General features: G+C 45.9%; 1 protein-coding gene across 1 annotated transcript; it reads right to left on the reverse strand.

Annotated features, from left to right (window-relative positions):
- Positions 1–9192: 9192 nt before the first annotated feature.
- Positions 9193–10119, reverse strand: LOC108027516 (uncharacterized). Its single transcript, XM_017098959.3, has 2 exons — positions 9821–10119; positions 9193–9672 (listed from the first exon to the last, which is right to left on the reverse strand). The coding sequence occupies exons 1-2, from the start codon at positions 9885–9887 to the stop codon at positions 9392–9394; spliced, it is 348 nt and encodes a 115-aa protein (XP_016954448.1). The 5' UTR covers positions 9888–10119; the 3' UTR covers positions 9193–9391.
- Between the last annotated feature and the right edge of the window lie 11549 nt (positions 10120–21668).

Consider the following 21668-nt stretch of genomic DNA (forward strand, 5'->3'; position numbering starts at 1 on the left):
ACCCCAAAACGAGCAGGCAGCTGAGTTTTTGGGCAGCGCCTACTGGAATGCCCCGCCTGCTGCTTTCCATCATCCCATAAAACAATTGACTTTCTAACCGTTCGGCAAATAATAATAAAAATAGCATAAAAAGGGAGGAAAATGGGTATTTTCGGCGGAAAAAACGGACGTTTTCGGGACAGGGTGAAAAAAGGATTTGCTGGGGTTAGAATTCGCGCGAAATTGCATCTTTTATTACGCAGGATTAGGGCTAGGGTTACGTTGCCATATAATAACCCTAGCCCTAAAAACGTCTACCTGCCACGCCCCCCGCCCCTGGCTAATTATGTCATTTGGCGTAAGTCAAGGCTGGAAAGTCAATTGCGGAAAATGGGTAAAAATGTGACACAAACGAGCCGAGAAAATGTCATAAAAATGGTTGGGTAAAAACTGACGAGGGGTAGGGGACTTGCAACTGCGAATGAAATTGTTACCGAATATGTAGGGGGTGTGGAATGCCACAGAGGCCCATAAATCATGTCCTACAAATAATTGAATTTAGTTTAGAAAAAAAAGGACTAATGGTGCAGATTAATCTAGTTAAACTACATCTTGACCTGATTAAATAATATTATTTTAATGTTAGATTGTACAAATAAAATCGACTGGAGCTTAGTTTTTAATTCGCTGGCACAATTTTTTGTATGGTTCTAAAAAGGGGCGCAATCTTTATTTTCAAGCGCCTCCAACTCCCTTTTCGGGACTCATAAAAATTGGCAAAAATATATATTGGAGGTTCTCGGCGCCCCAAGCCCGACCTTTAACCCCTGTTTGTCCCTGTCCTCCGTTTCCACCAACATGTTGTCGTCAGTGTCCAGGACAATTTGCCTGCAATATTGCGTTGACAGCCACGAGAAATAATAGCCCAACAATTTATACAATTTATGAGTTTGTGTGCCGCATCAGGGGCGGAGGGGCGAAGGGGGTTTTCGGGTTTTCAGGGGCGGGGCAGGCGCTTGGGTCGCGGCAAGGGTTACCAAAAAATGTGTGTAGCATACTTAAGCGGGCGTCGGTGGGTGGTGGGTATCGCATGGCACATTGTGCAAAGGAAAAAAACGGTCGAAATCACAGTCGAAAATCATAAATTCGGCATGTCTAATGACAATTTGCAGCTCCACATGAGGGGCAAAATAAAATGCTGAGAGCCCGATTTTATCGCTTTTGATTTTTTGATGTTGCGCCCCTTTATGGGAGCGCATAGAAGTCGTCTGTTTGGGTGGGTCTAAAGTTTTCGGCATGCGCGATTCGGAAAACTGGGACTCCGGGACTTTTTTTTAGCATGGCGGCGCCCTGGACCGCAGACCAATTTGAGAATGACGCAGTGCCCTTTGCCGAAACCCTTCCGAAACTCCCCCAACAACCCCATGACTTTACGATCGCTAAAAACTGTTAGCTGACAAAAACTAAGCTGATAATTGCTACTTGGGGAAGTCAGTTTTTTATGATAGGAAACCATATTCACAATTCTACTGAATAGAGACTACTATCCTCTATGATTCTAGCTAACATTTAAATTCAATATATTTAAAAATTATTCGGGAGAAATAATAAACCAATAAGTAAAGAAAAAAGGAATGAAAGTATTTTGAACCAAATTATTTATAGAAACTATTGTATGCACAAAGGAAACAATAAATACAGATAATAATATAATGTTGAACCAACTGAAAGGACTTTGAAGTCAGTAGGATAAAGGCTTTATAAAAACTGGGAAATAAATACTGGCAGCTGGCGGAGGTCCTTTCTGGGACATTTATGAGGCCAACGGCTGGCCGATGGCAGACGCATCCGCAGTATAAATCAAACTCGTCCGAGGATCCCTCAAGCAGCCCATGGAGATCCCATTGTGGACTGCAGACTGGAGACTGAGGCCCTGGAAGCTGCAGACTGTAAACTGGACCTGGAGACGAGCCATCCCTGTGGCCATAACTCATCCGGCGGAGTTGTTGGCCACCGAAAATGAAGCAATCAGAGCCGAGAAAATGGTAACAGCCCCGGGTAATTGTTGTTCGGCATTTGGCATTCTGGTGTTTGGTATTTGGTATTTGGTATGTGGCCGATGATGTCACCGCACAGGGAGAACTAGAATGGGAGCCCGGCATTGTCGCTCTGACTTCCTGGCCAGTCCATTGTCTCCTTCGAGATTTTACGATTGTTTACTGCCGCTGCCGCTGCTGCCGCTGCTGCTCATGTGCTTCCATCAAATGGCCAGCAAACCCATCCCGAACCCAGGCCCAGGCCGAAAACCGAACCGAGCCCATTGTGGCCAAGGCACTTTGGGCCATTCAGCAGCTCGTGGGTGTTCCGATGGGCAGCCCCCCTCTTGGCTCATTTAAGCCCCGATAAATACGCATTTGATTTGGGTCCTTGTGGGGAGTGGGGACAGCAGATAATAGAATTCGGATCGAATCGTCCGGCTTATTAAATCAACCCTTTTCGGCCGAGTCCCTTGTTTACCCAAACTATTAGCTGCAAGCTGGCGGGGATTTGCGGCCACTGACCATTGAAAGTTTGACCCGTGCGGAAGGGGTTACGAAAAGTCGGAAAAATCAGGGAAAACAAAGCGAAATGGGGATGCGCTTGCGGAAATACAAACACTCTACCTTAATAAATAAATGTTACGTTGGAGACTTTCATATTTAAGGAATACATGAGTACATGAAGTATGATATGAAATACGAAAGCCTCTTATTTTATAAAAAGTATATACTAAAATTATATTTTCTTTGATATATTTTTTTATTTTATAAAAGGTGTGAAAGTATTTCAAGTGTTATGCATAGCTTCTAAATGCATTTATAGCGTACCATTTTTTATAATACGTAGTTTAATACAGAATATATTAGATAGGAGCTCCGCAGCTGAACTTTATTATTTTACAGTTTTTAAGCAAATGCTTCTTTTCCAAAAACGAGCATACCTCTTGAGCAGCAGTGTATCACTTGAAAGAGTGACATAAAAATAAGCATAAAACTAAATGTGCCACATTGAGGAATGGACAAGGAGTTGGCCCCAAGGGGTTAAGGCCGGGTCAGTGTGAGGCGTTTAAGTTGATTTCGTTTTGAATGTTTATTTTATTGCGTGGAAAATGACGCCAACGTGGCCAAGAAATGGTGACTGCTCCCCGGCTCCCAGTTGATACCGTCCCGACCGTTTTGCCATTTTGGTCATGGCTAGGTGGACTCGGATCTGGATCTGGATGTGGATGTGGACTTGGCTCCAGTCGCTTTTATGGCCGGCGATTGTATCGCGAATTTCGTACGCAATAAAATTCAAATATACTTGCGATAAAAATCAAATCTTGTTGGTCATTCGAGACCCCATTCCACCGATTTGGCGACCCAATTGGGGGTATCCCATTGCGGCTGTTATGCGTTTCAATTTTCCCTTACTGCCGGCGATTCGGTTTTATTGGGTCTCCATCTGGGCGCAAATAGATTGAATTAACAGCGTATGAGATAATGCCCAAGGACTCGAAGGAGCTAGGAAATCTAGTTATGATCTATATCACCTGATCCTGACAGAAACTGTTTTAGCCTGCGAAATGTATTGTAATAAAACTGCTCTTGTTGTATGTGGATTTATTTGTATGCATAATAGCATTGAAATACTACACATGAATAATTATTTTATTAATAATTTGAAATACAAGTATCTTCCTATAGAGGTTGTTATTTATTTGGAAGCCTCAGAAAACTAAGCTAACCCCATAAAGGTGTCTTTATTGAAGGAAAAATTGAGAAATCAATTTTCTTGGCCTGGTGACAATTTGAAAAGGACCGACACTGCGAAAAAATTCCAGGAAAGTGACCAACTGCGGTTAGTGATAGGCCGTCAGTTTAGTTTCGATTTCAGGTTGACTCTCGTACTCCTTCTCGGCTTCTCAGTTTCGTGATTTCTACTCGGTGTTTCACTTGGAGGAGGCAGATACTAATGAAGTGCTCGCTGGTATCCGTATCTGTAGCTCAGGGCCCCCGGGGCGTTGTCGGATGCATTTGGCAAATAAAACACCTACCGACAAGCCAGATACGCCAGATATATGTGCCAGATAGAAAGGCATGGTACAGGACAGTAGGGGACAGGCTAGGAGGCCCAGCGTGCCGTCCACACAAAAGGATAACCGACAAGCGACGACCGACAACTCGACTGCAACTGCTGCAAAGGATGAAAAGGATGGCAACTGGACTAGATGGGCCAAACAGTAGGAGCCTGTTTCTCGAGAGAGGACGCAGGCAACTGCAGCTCGGAATCGAGGACTGCAGGGCAATTAGAACATTATCAGGCGGCAATAATCGGCTCGTTTGCACCCAAGTGTCGTCCTGTCGTAATAATAAAAGGACCTCTCTCCATCTCGTGGGGCAGTGGTAAAAACAACAGGACATCTCCGCCTCTGTCTCTGTTGCTGTTTTCCATTTTCCATTTACCATTTCCATCCGAAAACCAGATAGGCAGGCGACAATGTCGGCGGCGACAGTCGGGCATCAAAGTCGATTATCACAATTTTCGGGATTTGCCTTAAATCACGCACCAGCAGTCGGAAACAACTCAATTAAAATTCCTGGAATGTAGCGCAACCGGCCCTTGTGTCCTTTTTCCAGGCGGTTTTGTGGTTTCTGATGTGGCCCCAGCCACTGCTAATCCGTTAAATTAATGATAATGCGCGCAGCAAACTCGTAAATATCGTAGGGTCAGCCGTTGACCATTGTAGTGTCTACTGCAGCCAGCCGAAAGATCCCGATCCCTATGCCGAAAAAACCCGTTCATCTTGGTCCTAAATACCATTCACACATGTGTGCATCTGGAGCATAGCCTTGGGGCGTTTTCAGGGGATTAGCTAAAGTGCTTGAGAAGCGCGGAGAGAGGCTGTCGGCTAAAAAGTGCCATAAAAAAAAAGGGAAGTGTTGAAGTTCTGTAAACTAAAAGAAAACATTTAAATTTTTGTTAGGAAGAACCGTGACTGTGCTTATTCTTGCTGATTTCTTGATTCAGCAGTTAGCTGCGTTATCTGAGAAGCGCGGAGAAGGGCTGCAAACAGAAGAAAATGTCTTTTTAGAAGAAAGAAAAGCTAAATAATATAATAACGTGGCTAACATTTCCCAAAGGGTTACTATAAAATGCTTTATAGACATGCGCAGAGTTGTTTTAATTCCCTTAAATGTTGACCATGATTTGACCCACTGAATTGCAGAAACCCTGGCGGCCATGTTTGACCAAAACTGGGAATGGAAAGACTGGTTTGGGAGATTTGGGGATGCTGTGGTGCTAAGGGTTAATTCTTTACTCTAAAGCTACATTTCAGGCTAAAAACCCAAAAGGTAATTGAAATGTAAAGGGTCTTCAAGTTTCTATTATAAATTCTAGTTTAACAGATCTTAAAGAGTATTTACGCTTTAAAGGGCATTATATTTTTTTGTGTTACCTTTCCGTCTCCTCAGTTGTTTTTACCAGACTCTCATCCCGACTAGGAACGCTGTCCTGATGTCCTGCCTCCACGGGGTTACCGTGTTGTTTGTGTCCGCGTCCAAATCCCTGCCCCAACCAAAATCCAGCTGGCGACGAAGGCAATTTGCATTTGAAGGGGTCGTGTTAGCCACTGGGTGACGGGCATTAAATAATTAATTCGCATTTAACATTTACAAGGACACGAGAAGTGCGAGGAGTGGGATTCACAGGGCGCAGAGAATGTCAAGTAATCCCCAGAAGAAAGCGTTTAACATACGTAAGTGCCAATTGAATTAAAAACCAATAATATCAACCAAAAGTAACGAGCGAAAAGTGGGCGGGGGGACTGTAAACGGAACATGTGTAGAGATATTTATTTAACAAACATTGGGAAAATAACAAGAGCGAAACCAGAGGCACGCAGAAAAAATTGCACTGCGAAAAAAGGGGCACATTTGAAGACTATTTTATATATATCTTTATATTTTATAATATCTAAAAATAAAATTAAATGTTTTTTTGAAGAAAAAAAAACCTATTAAAATTGAACTAATATAGAACAAGGAGAATATATATTGATACAGCAATATAATTTCAAGAGGTTCCGAATATTTTTCGTCTGTGGATGGAAACAAAGCGAGGAAAACCTTCAGTTTGGGAAAAAGGGCCCGACGACAATCGAAATGCGAATGGAAATCAAAGGTGAAAAGATGTGAAAAGCAAACGGAACGTGCACGGGGGCATTTAACCACCCGCCCATGTCCCGCTTTTCCACTCTCCACCTTCCACCTCCACGTGCAACTCATGGGTAAGCCGCTGCTGAGGCACACATGACGTATTGGCAGGCGGTCCCTTGCCCCCATTTTTCCGCTTTTCCGCTTTTCCTGCTCGCAACTCCGGGGCACTTGAAAGCCCGGGCATATCTTGATTGTTTGCATGTAAATCTGCACAAAATCCCCAAAGTACCCAAGTACCCGAAGTACCCAAAGGAAGACGGTCCTCTCCGATTCTCCCTGCGCCCCCAGGACGGGGACGAGGATGTCCTTGGCGCATCGCATCGCATCCCATCGCATCGCAATCCCCGGCACAATCGAGCCGGGAGGAGCCGGGAGAAGGTAAGCCGAGTTACCGGTGCGCTTACGCCAGGTGAGTTCGTCCTTTGTGACTGGGGCAAGGCGCTGCAGGAGTTTTCCGCGTCGTGCACCCAATAGAAGGGATATCTACTTAATTTGCTGTCAAAAAATAAGAGGATAAGAAGCACTTTGTTGTGCGATAAAAAGCATTATTTTACCAAAATGTAATACATGATATCCGGTATATATATATATTATTTATTTGGTGCATGGTATATTTATTTCCTTAAATAATTAATATGTTATCAAAATCAAATTAAATTAAATTTAAAGAATATTAAACAGAAGAGCCTAATGTAATGAGATAAAAACTATTCCTTACTTAAAGAGAACACCAATAGTCAAACGATACTTTCCTTTAGATAGCTCCCGCAAAAGTCCTTCAGGCCGAAACCTCAAAAACCTTCTCGAGGCCCCTTCGTTTTTTCCCACATTGCGTGGCCAATTTTCCGATTTTCTACGATTTTCTGCTGCTCGCTCTGCCCCTCTCCAGGCAGAGGAGCTTCCTCTGCCTCCCATTTTCCGTTTCCATTTCCCTGCGCTTTTCTGCTGCCTTTTTCCACAACTACCTTTATGGCAGCCACGCCCACTGCATTTATTGGAATTTCACAATAAACTAACGTGGAGGTGCAGAGTGCAGAAAAAGCGTAGAGGGGATGCGATTCTCGTAGGCCAAAGCCAAACCATGGCATTTGTACAAGTTTTTGGTTTGGCTGGCTCGCTTTTTTCCTTACCCCCTTTTTTCAGCAAAAGCAGCCCCTGAGGTCCTTTTTTCTTTTTCTGCGAAGGATGTAATTAAAAAAGGACCAGAGCAATAGCACGGCGGAGCATAAAAAGCGAGCTCGGGAGCTTGTAAACTTTGCAGCACACGACACTCGAAGTTGCGACAACAGTCCTCGCCCCCGTCCCAACCCTCTTTCAACCCACCCATGGCATTTTGCATCCATTTTTTGCAGCCCCCCTTGGGTGCCAAATCGATGAGCTGCTCTAACGATATCCATAGCTCAAAGCCAAATCTCGGCACAAACAGGATATACATATGGCTCGGCAGTCAAAGTCAATCCCTCGCACAAGGGGGATCGAATGGGGAAGGGGTTCAGGCCCCCACACAGATTTTCCCCAGCCATGCGCTCGATGAGGCCGCATCCGTTGCGACTTGGGTTTTGTAGTCAAGTCAGCTCCTGTTTTCCCTTTTGGCCACCTCTATCGCAGGATTTTGTTTTTGCTCCTGCCTTTGTTTCTTATCGAGAGGGAGTCGCTTTTTTGCGGCCATTTTCCCTGTGATATTGACCCCCGGCTGGCACTCAAAGGAAAGCCGGCGCAGGGGTTTTCCACCCACTGTTCCCCCGACTTGACGTATTCGGTTTAGTGTGATTTGTATGGATGAAAGGAGCAAGTGCCAAAGCTGGGCAAAAATCGGAAAACAGAAAAAGCGAGACGAATGCATTGCGATTTCATGCTCAAAAGCGACTGGCCATCAAACGGAGCTGAAAGTGAAACGCTTAGTCCCCATTTTCCCCGGCTTTCCCCCTGGTCCACGCTTTCCCACCGACCCCATCCCAATTTGAATGGCCAGCAACAGGAGATGGATGTGGATCGGCCTGCAATGGACTCGCGTCATCCGAAGACAATAAAAGGAGGAATGGAATGCGGTAGCCGCATTCTTGGGGTAAATATTATTTCAACAGCGATCTGAGTTCGTTGGGGGACTTGCAAAGGAGAGCTCGTAGAGTAAGTAGAACTAACTAAATCGATTTTACTCCAAAACAGGCTTTAAAAAAATTTATATCACAAGAGGGACACGGACTCAACTTTTTCGCCAAGAAGGTTACGCAAAATGTGTTGCATACTTACGAGCATTCAAGTAAGTGGTAAGCAATTCGCCAAATATAATGTGCGCATTATTATCTTAGCAAGAGAAGTATAATTTAATATGAACCACGATCAATAAAAATGACTAAGGTTTAGCAATCTTGGAGTAAGACTTACAAAAATAATACAAATGTTTTACTTTTACTTTTTTAGTAATGATGGCTAATACCATAGCGGGATTTATATGTATAGCAAGACATAAATTAACCAGATATCATTAGGCTCCAAAATTAATGAAAAAGGCCAACAAGAACAAATATAATTTCTTTATTAATGAGGTGCTAAACGTCACCCAAGTTTAATTCTGCTTGTCCCCCTGAGCCTTGGCGTTTGATGGCTGCCTCTGGATTTTCCAGCTCCCCGCTCTCCACTTTCACCGTCCACCTTCGGCTCAGCAATGCGTCGTTTTTCTCCCGCTCCCTATCGAATCCGGTGAGCCTGTCCAGGGAAATGCAGCATTTGTTGCTGCTGCTGCCGCCGTGCAGGAGATGTTGCTGCTGTTGTTGCACTCGCATCCGTTACATGGCGGCTTATGTGTTGCCGGTTGTCGGTTTCTGGTTGTTGGTCGTTGGTTGTTGGCTGTCGGTCCTCGTTATGATTTTCCCTTTTGCCTAGACATTCACCTGCCCCATCCCCGAGCAATGCATCAAGTGTGTTTTGGCCCAGGCATTTAAGGCAGAAGTACTGTATGAAAGTTCTAAAAATATGCCATCCGTATGTGTCACGTTTATTAAGCCATCAAACTTAAATTGAATATTTGGCCGTTTTCCACAGCATTGTACTTGTGTTTTGACGGTCGAAAGAAAAGACATGCGTTGAATAATTTGCGGCATTAAACCAGAATGGGAGGTGTCCCAGGGTCACCGTGGGCCAGTGGGTTCCTTGGGATCCGAGGACCACACTTCCTACTTGTCGAACCGCCCCGAATGGAGGGCGTGGCGGGTCACGAAGGGCTTGGCCTTGGGTTTGCGCAGCTCCACCTCGTTGGCCAGCTCCTTGTACTTGTCGTTGATGTACTGCAGCCGGGAGCTGTTTACAGTGTGGCGTCGACTCAGCGGATTGTGCAGGGGCGTGCGGGGGCGTGGCCCCGCCGGGGCTTGCTGCTCCTTGTCCTGGTCGACATCCTCGGGATTCGAGGGGGACTCCCCGTCTTGGACGAGGAACTGCTCCTTGAGGCGATGGGAATCTGTTGGGAGGCATGAGTGTGCTATAGAATTCTTCTGGAAGAGAGCTGGGAGATTCTTTGATTTTTAAAATATGGTTATGTATAAGAAATCTACGGACTTTTAAAGGACTCCATGGTAGACTAAGCCGACTCTGCCGTGTATACTTACCATAGCACACACTTCTGACTATCTTTTGGGTCTGCTGAGCAGATGGCATCTTAAACTGCCTAAGCATGCTGCAAAATCGCAAATGCCGCTAGTTGCTTTCAAGTTTGTATGTTTATGGGGAAAGTATACTGTCGGCGGAATGGATTCGGTTGCAGTTGATTTCCTATTCGTCTGCCGGAGGGTTCCGAGACTTACTTTTTTGATTTTCCGCGGGAGAGTGTAAAAAATGAGTTTGCCAGAAAGTAAAAAGTGCAGGGCGAAATGGAATGAAATGAAATGCCTGGCTGTGAGTGGAAAATCAGAGCCTCCTGTCCCCTCGAAAAATGCCCTGATGGCATTTCCATTCGCCAACTTCTCTCCCCCACCCGCATTTTCCGACTTTTCCCCACCATTTTCCACCGGCTCTCCCTTTGCATGCATATTTATAGTTCCGCTTGTTGACAAATATCGCGCTCTGTTGACTGACGGAAAATTCATCGGCGGGGCGGAAAAAGTCGGGAAAAGGCGGAAGCTGCACTGATTAGAAACATAGTGTGGTGTCCTCGCTGAAAAAGTGCTGGTGATGGCAGAAAAAAAGCACGCACGGCCAGTCCAAAAAATCGCGGGAAAAATCCGGGGGACCGACAGGCCCACACTCTTCGATTATGTGGTCATCATTTTGTTGGGGGATCAAGAGTTTGCCGAGAAGTAGCGCAGGAATTTAGGAAAAAGTATGCCGAATAGGTTGCACTTTGAAAAATCCCAACCAATGGTTGTGGCAGTTTTGGGAATTTCCTATATATAAATATACAAGTATTTGAGCACTGCTATAAGGAACTAAGATCTACAAAATAACTAGCTGCACCTAACACAATTTGATTTTGATTTAAGCTGTTTATGGTCCCTTGAGAAAACTCCATTCTCAGAAACAGTAAACATTCCATTTTCCCAAAAAACTGTAGCCTAATCCGCAAAAAGTAATAATAAATGTATATATGTACTACATAGACTACATAGACTGTTCCCCGGAATAAAGAGCAATTGGACGGATTTGGAAGGGGTTTTCGTAAAAAATTCACTTCATTGCATATCCTTTAGAGCACTTTTCGCAGTATTCCCCCACCACCTAGACAAATCTAGTGCAGTAAAAAGAAAAGCAGCATCGATTGCTGGGCTAGGGCGATTGAAATATACATGGGTAGCAGTGGATGCGGCAGAGGATAAAGGATCCGAGTTCGAGTCCCAATCCGAATCCGTAGCGGGATCGGAGGCAGCGCCGGCGCTACACTTGTCTTTGTTCAGCAATTTGTGGCAACAATTGGCACAAAGGGCGGCGCACAATAAAAGCCACCTAAGACCACAGGTTGCACTGGCATGTGTGGACTCGGATCTCAGATTTCCGCATGCAGAGTTTTCCATTTTCCGGCTATTAGCATTCGGCTAAGCCGCACTTAGGGCTAATATACGGGTGCCTGGCCCGCAAAAGGATTCCGCAGACTGGCTGTCTGGGATAATCCTTCATCGGGCGATCGTGCAGGTCCTTTGTTTGGGCCCTGCGAGGGCCATTGTGCAACCGACACTTGTCCAAGCCTCCCGGGCGCACTCCCTCTACGCTGCGTGTCCGACAAAAGCACACCCGGCCACAAAGGACCTGCAGGATGCCGGGTGCTGAGCTGGATCGATCGATAGCCCTTTGTCCTGGCCGGGATTCCTCCGCGATCCACTCAAGATAAATTAGCCCACAAAGTGTGTGTAAGCTTAGCCCGGGATTAGGCTCGGTTTCGGGGGCTCGAGTTAGGTAGGCGGGAGACCTCAGACGGCGTGTCTTCCGGCTGATTGCTGCCCGGCTGTAAGGATGCCTTCATAAAATATCTACTACTTACACATTTTGGTACTGGTTTTCCTCCATTTGCTACTAAAAATAAATCAATCTAAGCTCACAATCGATGCACTTTCGTTAAACAAGTGTTAGTAGAATGTTAACTAAACAGTGCTCTTGTTTCATGGAATAATTGTTATAAAAATAGGCCTCAAATCTAATAAAATGGACATATTTATAATATTATCCTGAGTTGATTCCCGGTATCTGTTACTTATTTCTGAGCCCAAGAGAAACCGTCTGAGGCCTCGGAATTTTGGACGGCCATCCAATATCTGCTTTTGATCAATAATTTCCCGAATTCGCGCGATTTTCTCCAGCAACATCGAGGGCAGAACGAAAGCAGCGGGCAGCTGAAATTGTGTACATAAAAAATTACAATACAGAAAAGTTTATTACGAGAAATCCATGAAAATCAATGGAATGCGAGTAATAAACAGAGCGCAGGGGCGGCGACGAGCCAGGGGAGTGCAATTATTAAAATAATGTCCACAGGCCATTGAGTTCATAACGCGAATGAGGCCGCAATAAAATAAATAAATGAAGAGGAACTTGTCCTCAAATGAGGCATGCAAATGTCGCCTGGCGAAATAACAAAGGACGAGCAGGCCGACTGAGGGGAATCCCCGAGTCCCCGGCTCCTCCTCCCCCAGCAACACAGAAACATCAGCTCTATCATGGCCACGTCCTGGTCCATGGCCCGTCCTGCGCTGAAATTTATTAAAAACAAAGAAAATAAACCGTCGAGCTCCGGCGAAAATAACAATATCCAGAGGGGCGGCGACTTGATGGTGGATTGCCCGATTTTCGGCCATTGGCCACAGCTGTTGGCCTGATAGATTAAAGGGCGGCCAGATATTAAATCTGGCTTTTTCCGGCCCGGTCTCCACCCGCCCGCATTCCTCGTCCGCGATAAGATTATTAAAGGAACAAGACACCCGAAAGGGGAGGTATTCCTCCAGATGAATGGCGGTGATTCCTAATTAAGGGCAACTGGATTTCACGGTCCATGGTCTTCCTAGCTGCTGTATTGATTGGTTCTAGTTAGGAAAACGATCGCAATGCATTTTTGGAAACTTAAAAAATATTACCAGGTTGCTTATAAATGATAGCTCGATTTTTCCGATGACAAATATTTTTAAAATCCCCCTTAATACATCAAAACTAAAAAATCTAAAAAAATCTATAAACTTACACACTACCTTAAGCATTAATATCTAAGCTTCTCAAATGCTTTCTTGATCAAAAGCAAACTTTGAATTGGTATACCGAACATATTTTAGAGGTTTCAGCGGCGAAACTTCGCCTGAAACCCCTCGTATGCGGACTTTCCCACACGAGACCATTAAAAATCATTCGACACTTCTGCCAATAAATGTTTTTTGCCAGGATTAGCGCTAAGGAAGTGTGACTGTGACCGGGGCAGTTTCAGTTCCGGTTCCACTTTCAGTGCCAGTTTCGGGATCACAATTTTCAGGCTGACCCCCGGGCAAGTGCTTAACCCGCTGCCAGCCGAGGGGGTGGAAAATCGCAGGCGGAAAAAAGGCGGCGGACAAAAAGTTAAGAAGTTCAAGTGTATAATTTCGCAACAATTGGGACAGTTTTAGTGCTTCGCCGGAACGAAAGGAGGAGCGAGGTTTTGGTGCTTTGCTGTTCTGCTGTTCTGCTGTTTTGGTGTCGGTGGTTGCTCCTGTGTTTCTGAGCCCACAGTCCGTCCCTGTTTCCATGCCCATTCCCCGAAACTTAAATGCGGTTTCGGGTTACACATGTGCGTCTAATTAGCGACTGCTTAACGATAACAAGGACCTCGGGTCGGGGGTCCTGTAACTAATATGCCAGAAAATTAGGGGCAACGCGTCCTGTTAACCAGCATGAAATTATTATCGAACTGCGATTGCTGGCTCCTCGCACAGGATGCGCTGTGTGTTGGGCCAACACTTGTCCTCGTCCTCGGATGTGTGAAGGTCAGGTCAAATTCGGATCTCGGCTCTCCTCCTGAAGTGCATTGCCCGCCTCTGTGCAACACTTTTCACACGAATTCCGGCGCCACGCCTCAAGTGCACTTCCGTCTGGAATTCTCCGGAGATTTAAAAACCCGGGCCCGCAACAGCTGTTCGAACGGCTCCCCTCCCCGGCCACTTAGCATACATGCCCATACATCGTGTGTGAAAGGCCCCGGGATCCGGGTGCAGAATCCGGGATTAAGCAGGATTGACTTGGCTGGGGGCTCGGCAAATCGGATTTGGAGCTCTGGGCGTTAATAATTGGGACCCCGACCGCTCTGATAAGTGAAAAGCTGCCGCTGTCCATTTGATCCTTTCCCAGAAAAATACCCTGTAAGGATGAAGGCTGGCGGGGCAGGCCGCAGTCGAGGCCAAAATCAGAACTTGGGCTTGTGAAATGATTACTATCGGTTTTGTAGTTGATAAATAATATATAAGTTTGCACAGTATCATATAATAATTATCATACATTGAGTAATATTAAAAAAGAGAATTGAACCTTTAAAATTATGAAAGCCAATGACTTATTGAGAACAAGACTTACAGTCCTTTGAAGTCTCAGTTTCCAATTCAATTAAATTTGTTGCATATTTTAAATAGTACTAAGTGACACCAAACATTTTTTAAATTAGTAAACCTATAACCAGAAGTTTTCAATCTGAAGTACATACTTTTGTGACGGCTGGTTCAGTGCTCTTCCATGGTATAACCCTTTGCTGTTTCCTCGGACATTCAATGCTCTGGCTCTACCCCTAATTTTTTTGTTTTGCCTTTCTTTGTGCAAATTGAGTTACCCCCCTGGTGGCAGGGGCGGCGTTGGGGGCTTTCGGCTTCGGGTTCTACATTGATGCCCACTTTGTTTTAATGCGCGCTGATATGTGAGCCGCAGGGCTTAGGCCAGACACATTGGCCCAAAGGAACTGGCAGAAGGTCGGGGAGAGCGGCAGGCGGGAAATGGGAAATGGGAAAATGGGGGGCGGAAAGGGAAGAAGGATGGCCCCACACACATGACCAGGCCCGACCACTTTTTAAGGGACAGCTTGGTGTTGATTTTTCAACCGAGTTGAGAAAATTTGTTAGCTGAGATCCGTTGAGGCGTAGACCATAATCAACTCCAGTGGCCAAGACTCAATTTATATTTCGGCAATAACTTGCAGCAGCTGTGCTGTGGCACAGAGAAAAAAATTGATTTACAATAAATGTATCTGAATTTGCTGGCACCCCCGAAGTCTCTCATGGCTTTTTAAATATTACAATGGTTTGGTGATGTTCTTCTTATACTCCTTTCTTAATTTAATGTTTTTTTACCTTGGCTTTGACTTTACAAATTTAAACCTAGCCCTATGCAAATGAAATAATTTCATTCCACAGTGTGTGCGTTTGCATTTTGTGATAAAATAAAATGGAAAAAGGATTTCCGCTTGCAGTCCCTTGGTCAATGGCCACGCCCCTTTCCCGCCGCCGCTCTCCGTTTGGCTCAAAGGTGTAAATTTTATTTGAATTATTCGCAAAAGGTCAACAGCAACGTGTTTATATTTGTATTTCCATCTGAATTTTGGCTTAGTTTGCTACGTGTGCGGAATGCGACGAATTTTCAGTGCTGGCCTCGAATTTCTCGGCAAGTTCGGGCATTTGAAGTTGGTTTGATTTAACTTCCGGTCATTTCATTTCCTCCTCTACTTTTTAGCTCGACGGCCAAGTCAACTTGCAGAGGCAAAAGTCAGGCTTGGACAGCGGGTATTCTGAATTTCCGAATTTTAAATAAACAAAAAAAAACTTTAAATAAAAAATAATTATGAAATGATTCACTTTAGCTACAGGCATACTTGTTTTCTTGGTAAATTGATGTGATATTCGCTGAACCGCCTAATGAATACACCCAACTTACTCGGTTGGTTATGGGACCCCATCCCCCGACCTGACCAGATAATCCCGCCATTTGCCCATGGCCAGCTGAAAATTGGTCACACGCGACCACTTAGCACTTCAGATAATGACAGAAATGATCACCGACCTGAAGAACGATCACACCTCGACCGCCAGAGCGTTGAAAAGTGCAGAATTGGCATTGTCCCCGGTTCGATACGCTGCGATCGATGGGCTATGTGGGCCCTGAACCCTCCACGGACTACCCGCTGTGGCCAAACGACTGCGGTCGACCCCACAAAATGACAGCCAAAAAAGGGACACCGAGAAAAAATGCAGCATAAAAAGGATCCTTCGCAGGACGGTGCTGATGGTGCAACGAATCAATTGCCACTCACCCAATTGCCAATTGCCGAGCAACATTGCAGCATTGTTTCCGATTTCTGGGGTTCCAATTCTGTCCCGGGGTCTCGGGATTATCTAGCGAAAAATTGCAATTTTCATGCTCAGCAACACATGCCAAGAACGCTGGCAAAAAGGACGCTCCTCGGGTCCTCGTCCCATTCCGCCTACCTCTGCTGCCATTTCCATTTCCATTTCTATTTCCAGTCGACGCTCGTCCACTCGACACTTTTGCGCACTGTTCCGTAATAATGTCATCAAATTGGCCGTGCGATTCGAAAATATATAGGTATCCCCCGCCCGTGGCCAACGGCACAGCAAAAGTAAACTATCTATGGGTAGCGAGGCAAATGGTAGTGAAATAAACTGGAGCTGGGAGTGAAGTCAACGGAAAGGTTGGACATAGTATGCTACGCTTTGTGGCTTGAGCAAAAATCCTAAGCTGCGCATTAAGAGTAATGAATATAAAATATTTGGGCTGGTTATTAAATAGAATAGAATAGGCTCCAGCATTTACGACAAATTAAAAATGTGGAGTAGATGGAGTAGATGTATGAAAGCCAGGAAATAGATATTTCCCTAGTCGTTTCTGCCCGCTTTTAGGGTTCAACGCCTGGCATCTCCTCGTTTTTGTGTTCTTCGAGTCATTCAAGAGGCGACTTCCCGCTTTTCCAACTGCCGCTAAATATTCTACTTTTCGATAGAGTGCTCCACCGGAGCTCTTGTGTCATTTATCCGATGGGTTTCCGGCCACTGGTGTCCGCCGCCTAATCCCCAGCCGCCCCTCGCTCCGTCGGTGCGCCGCCTCTCTGCAAGGGATTCGGGCTCGGAATTTTTATTTGCATGTTGGTGAAGTTCCAACAAAGGCAGCTTTGTCAGCGGTTGGCATTGAGGTTGGGCTCCGCAGCTGTTGGGTTTGTAGTATTTCTGGGTGCGAGGGGGTTCCGGGGGCGGGAGAGCCTCCGTGCCGCGGCACTAATACCGCGTCTCAGGGGCGGCAATTACGACACCTTAATTATGATGCCGAAGTCGCTAACAGCTTCATCCCAGGCGGTCCGTGACCTGGACAATGCGACCCGGTCGCCCCCTCGCACCCCTTGCCGGTCAGCCCCGGCCAGTCGGGCGCGCAAGCGCCCTCGCCTTCGGTCACTTCCGCGGTCAAGTCGGGATTATTGCCTATCCAGATTCCACATTGCCATTGCCCATTGCAAAATCCACTCGGACCCGAGGCAATTTGTCCAGGGCACCCAGTGGTCAAGCATGTGGTGTCCTGGGAGCAGGCTGCTTATCTGCAGCCGATTCGAGGACCTCATGCCGGGCTAATTGCCTTCTGACACCGGGATAACACAGAGAAGGCCGCCGTACACTCGCCGAAATAGGCCCTGCCAAGTATCGACTCAGAAAAGGAACAGAGTATTGATTACAATCGAATTTGTGTCCTTTTAAGCAGGGATCGGGGTCACCTAATTCAGGCTAGGGGCTATTCCGTTTGACCAAATAGAGTAGCCTCATAAGAAGCTTTACTCGTGGATTCAAGCTAACTGTCCCCAAAAACCACATACAACACGTAGATCGAGTTCTTATAGGCCAAGCTGTCAGCTAAGTAAGCGAACTTTTGTGTAACCAAAAAGTACCTCACGAAAATGTAAAGCCGAAGAAGTACTTATAAGGACGCTTCTTTGAGTGTACAACCTGGAGCCGAGACAGTTGGAGAAAACGCAGGGACAGAGGACGTCAGGACCCACGACAGTTGCCAAATCTGACCAGCTGTCGGGCCCCGCAATAGATCAGGTAGTAAGTAGGTCAGATAGTCATCACTGGGTAAATCGAACTGCAAATGGAAATCGTAGCACCCCGGGCATCGAAACTGCAGTTCCAATTACACCAAGGATGCTGTCAAAACAGGCAACATCCTCGCCCGGCCCCGAAAACAACTGCTTCCAGCTAAAAGCAAGTGAGCATGTGATTGAGTAATAAGCTGGAAACGGGTTCGAGTGCTTGGGTGCTCGGTTTTCCAGCTCGAGGCTGGGGTCCGGGGTCTGGAGTCTCGGTTTCGGTTGTGTGTTTTGGGCTCGGGTTCGGGGTCGGGTTCAATTACCGCTCTCCTATTTCCCCGTAGGTGCCACTTGTTTTCCCGCATTTGACAACTCAATTGCAAAGTGCTTCGCATTAATTCGGCCTGATCCTGATCCTGCTCCTGATCCTGTTCCCGATCCAGATCGAGATCGGGATCTGGGACTTGCAACTGCTGTTCGGTCTCAGTGCTGTGCCCATAAATCAGCCAGAAAATTGAAAGTGGCGCCAGACTGATTTTAAAAAATTTGTCAAGTGTCACATTTTCTCGTTTTCCTGGTGTTTATGTAAATAGCAATTGTTTGGAGTGCTCGGATTGGCTGCGAGATGGTCAAGAGATACGATCCTGTCTTCATTTGTTGCATAATCGCTTTAACTCAGCTTGCACGAAAATACCCTTAAAAAATACACACAGTTAGAGTAATTAGGTACTCCCTTAGTTTTTATTACAATTTAATATATTTTTGAAAGTTGTCCTTTGTATAAAATACTTTTAAAATATACTTTAAAACTTGAATAAAATGCACAGAGGGTAATTACAATTTAGTGTGTTTCGTGGAGTTTGGTCTATTAAATGCATATAACTCAAGAGGTTTGGTGAAAACCCCCTTCATCATCACAGTTCTTTTGTGGGGCTTCGCCGACATTTAAGCCCTTCCTCTGCGAGGCTCTGTAGAGAGTGCAAGCCCACCGATCCACAGCCCGCCAAGCCACCCCTTCATTAGCCAAGTTGCGCAGGCAAACAGCCCAGATACAATATTATTTTACATGGCCAAACAATGCGACGACGCCACTCGAGAACTCCGAAAGCCCATTTCCACTCTGGCTCTTTTGCCCTTTTGGCCACCAAAACTCACAGGTAAACACGCGGCAGCGAAGGTGTAAAAGTCAAAACAATGACAAGAAAATTAGCTATGAATGTAGCCCGCTTTTTTGTTTAACAAGCGACTGCCACACGGAGCAAAAAAGCCCAAAACGAAAAAAGGGGAAATCCGAGTGCAAAACGGTTGGCAAGTCGATAAATAAACAAGTGACTGGGCGGGGATCAGGGGGCCTGGGTACACAGGGGTTGATTAATACGGGGCCAAAGGTCGGGTCTGCTCTGACAATAAACAATATTTAATTTTACATATGTCGCTGATGATGCCACAGAAAAAGTTTCGGGGGGAAGGAGTCGCTGGGCGAACAGAATAGGCTTCAGGACCCAGCAGGCCCTGCAAAGTGCTGAGCTCGAATAAATGGTAAAAGTACATATCACTCACATTAGCGATTAAATATCTAAATATACTATTGGAATTTATCAGAATTTAAGCCACATTTCTTGCTTTTATTTTTGATATTTTTTAGTAATTGCCATACTTCATTTGGTTGTCAGAAGGCCATTGGCTGAACATAATTTGTAAATATTTATTATTATATACTTAGTTTATGTACTTTTCTTGGTGTTTATTTTATTGCTTATATTGTGCGATTGAGGATAGCTCGTACTTTGAAGGGGTAAACCTTCGGCAGGGAATCGATGGCTCGACTCGGGCTAGGGACAAACCACGGAAAAGGTCAAAGTTTGCCCACAGCCGCCCGATTTTTGGGCACTCTGGCTCTGTTTTTCGTTTGTTTTTCCGAGCTGCGCTAATGCCAACAATGTTAATTAGCGACTGCTGCCTTTGTTTAATTGCGGGGGGAGCTGGCCCCCGCCCGGAGCCCCTGCCAGTAAAGGGGTTAGTTCGAGTTGGCCAAGTTAATTGCATTTCTCGCGGAAGAATGCCTTTGGCCTCCGGCGGCGCCCGCTGCGTCAACTCGAGCGGCAACTGTTGTTGGCACAACACAAATCAGGGCAGGATCGGGACTCAGTTGCTCTAATACGGCTGCCACTTGGAGGGCAGTGGCAGTGGCAGGGGAAACTATGAGCTGTGGCAGCAGAAGGCAGAAGGCAGAAAGGGGTGAGTGAATTCGATTAAAATTACATTTTTCACAGCGAGGAACAGGACACGCAGCGTGAATCCTTTTGATTGTTGCTCGCTCGCCTTTGCTTGTGCAACTTGTGCAGCGCATTTAATTTTATTTCATTCGAGTTTCATTTGCCAATCGTCTCCCCCCGACCCCTGCGTTCTGTATTTTACTTTATTTTGTATTTTGTAATTCGCGCACAGTTCCCACTCGCAGTTGACAACCCTTCGCAGGACCTTCCGCGCCACAGGACACTGGCTGCCGAGCTGGCGAGGATCGGGGGCCCGGGCAGGAAGCAAAGCCGGCCACGTTGTGGGCTCACGTACCCGGCCACAAGCGAGGTCTACCAGAAGCTACCCCGGAGCCACACTGAGCGAAACGGCCCACTGGCAGGCGGGAAAAGATCGCGAATGTGTGCTTTCGAGAGGTATTTTGCTTAAATAAAAAATATACCAAAAATAATATAATAATAGGGCTAACTGCAATACAAAAGTGGTCGGAATATAATAATAGTAATATAACTTTTTTCAGCTTAAACTTAAAAAATATTATGCAGCTAAGATATATTTGGCTTACAAGCTAGGGGGCTTTAAATTTAAATACAATTATTCTGCACAGGCTTTTAAGAGTGGCCTTAAAACGACCAAATCATCTGAAGCAAGGCCCAAATACGCTGTTTTACAAATGCCCAAGCTCTGCCCCTTTCTCGCAGTGTCCTCGCTCGTCCTGCGAGTCGTCGCCTTGCTGTGTGTCGTCGTCATCAAAAAGGACACTTGACGGGTACAACAAAAGGCGATGTTGCGCTGCCACCGTTTGCTATTTTATTTCTATTCGCCTCATTCATTCATTTGCAGCTTTTAGCGCTGCCTTTTGTCCGTGCCCCTCTCGCCCCGTCCCTGTCCGACGCCCGCAGTGCCGTCTCTTTCGCTCGCTTTCCCATCTCGGTGCTTTTCCTTTTTATTTGTATTTTTTGAATGAGTGCGCTCCTCACATAACGCTCGTCCGCTGTGCGCCTGATTATCCTTTCAATTAAATTGTAGCGTAACATTTTCCGCATCGCCGGGCCGCAGCGAGTCCTGCAGAAAGAGACGGCCTCACGGGGAGTGAAAGAGAGGCGGCTATGGCGGTGGCCAGCTAAGCGCGTGAGTGCAAGTGGGACAAAAGCCTCGTCCCCGCGCGCCGGAGTGTGAATGCAACTGCGAGTGTCCTTATTCACTCTGCAGGGTGAATGGTGAATGCCGCATGTTGACTGCTGAATGGGTGCACGAGTGAATGGCTGGCTGAGTGTGGCTGTTGATTTTGCTAATGGCCCCAGGACCTTCGAACCCAAGAACTCGAGATCGGGCAAAAGTCACTTTTCGAGGGCTTGATTTCTGCAGCACACTCGCTGGGGATATCAAAACATTTACATTCCCACATATGGTATTCAACTATTTGTGCCCCTCGTTAAGTATTTCACGCTTAGCAGTTTGATTAAATAGCAGTTGCTGAAACACTCATTTAGTACAACTTATTAGGCTAATTTCCTGCCTTCATTTCAGTGTCACTGCAGTTAACATGCCATTTGTGAATTTTGTTTTTAATCCTAATCCCCCTTTGGCAGCTGCTCGATTTCGGTGCGATAAATACGAAGTTGCCATTTCCAATCCCTAAAAGAGTTGGCCCGGGATCAGAGGACCCTTGGAATACACAAAAAATA

Source organism: Drosophila biarmipes, chromosome X (assembly GCF_025231255.1).
Source record: "Drosophila biarmipes strain raj3 chromosome X, RU_DBia_V1.1, whole genome shotgun sequence".
In the NCBI taxonomy this organism is placed as follows: domain Eukaryota; kingdom Metazoa; phylum Arthropoda; class Insecta; order Diptera; family Drosophilidae; genus Drosophila; species Drosophila biarmipes.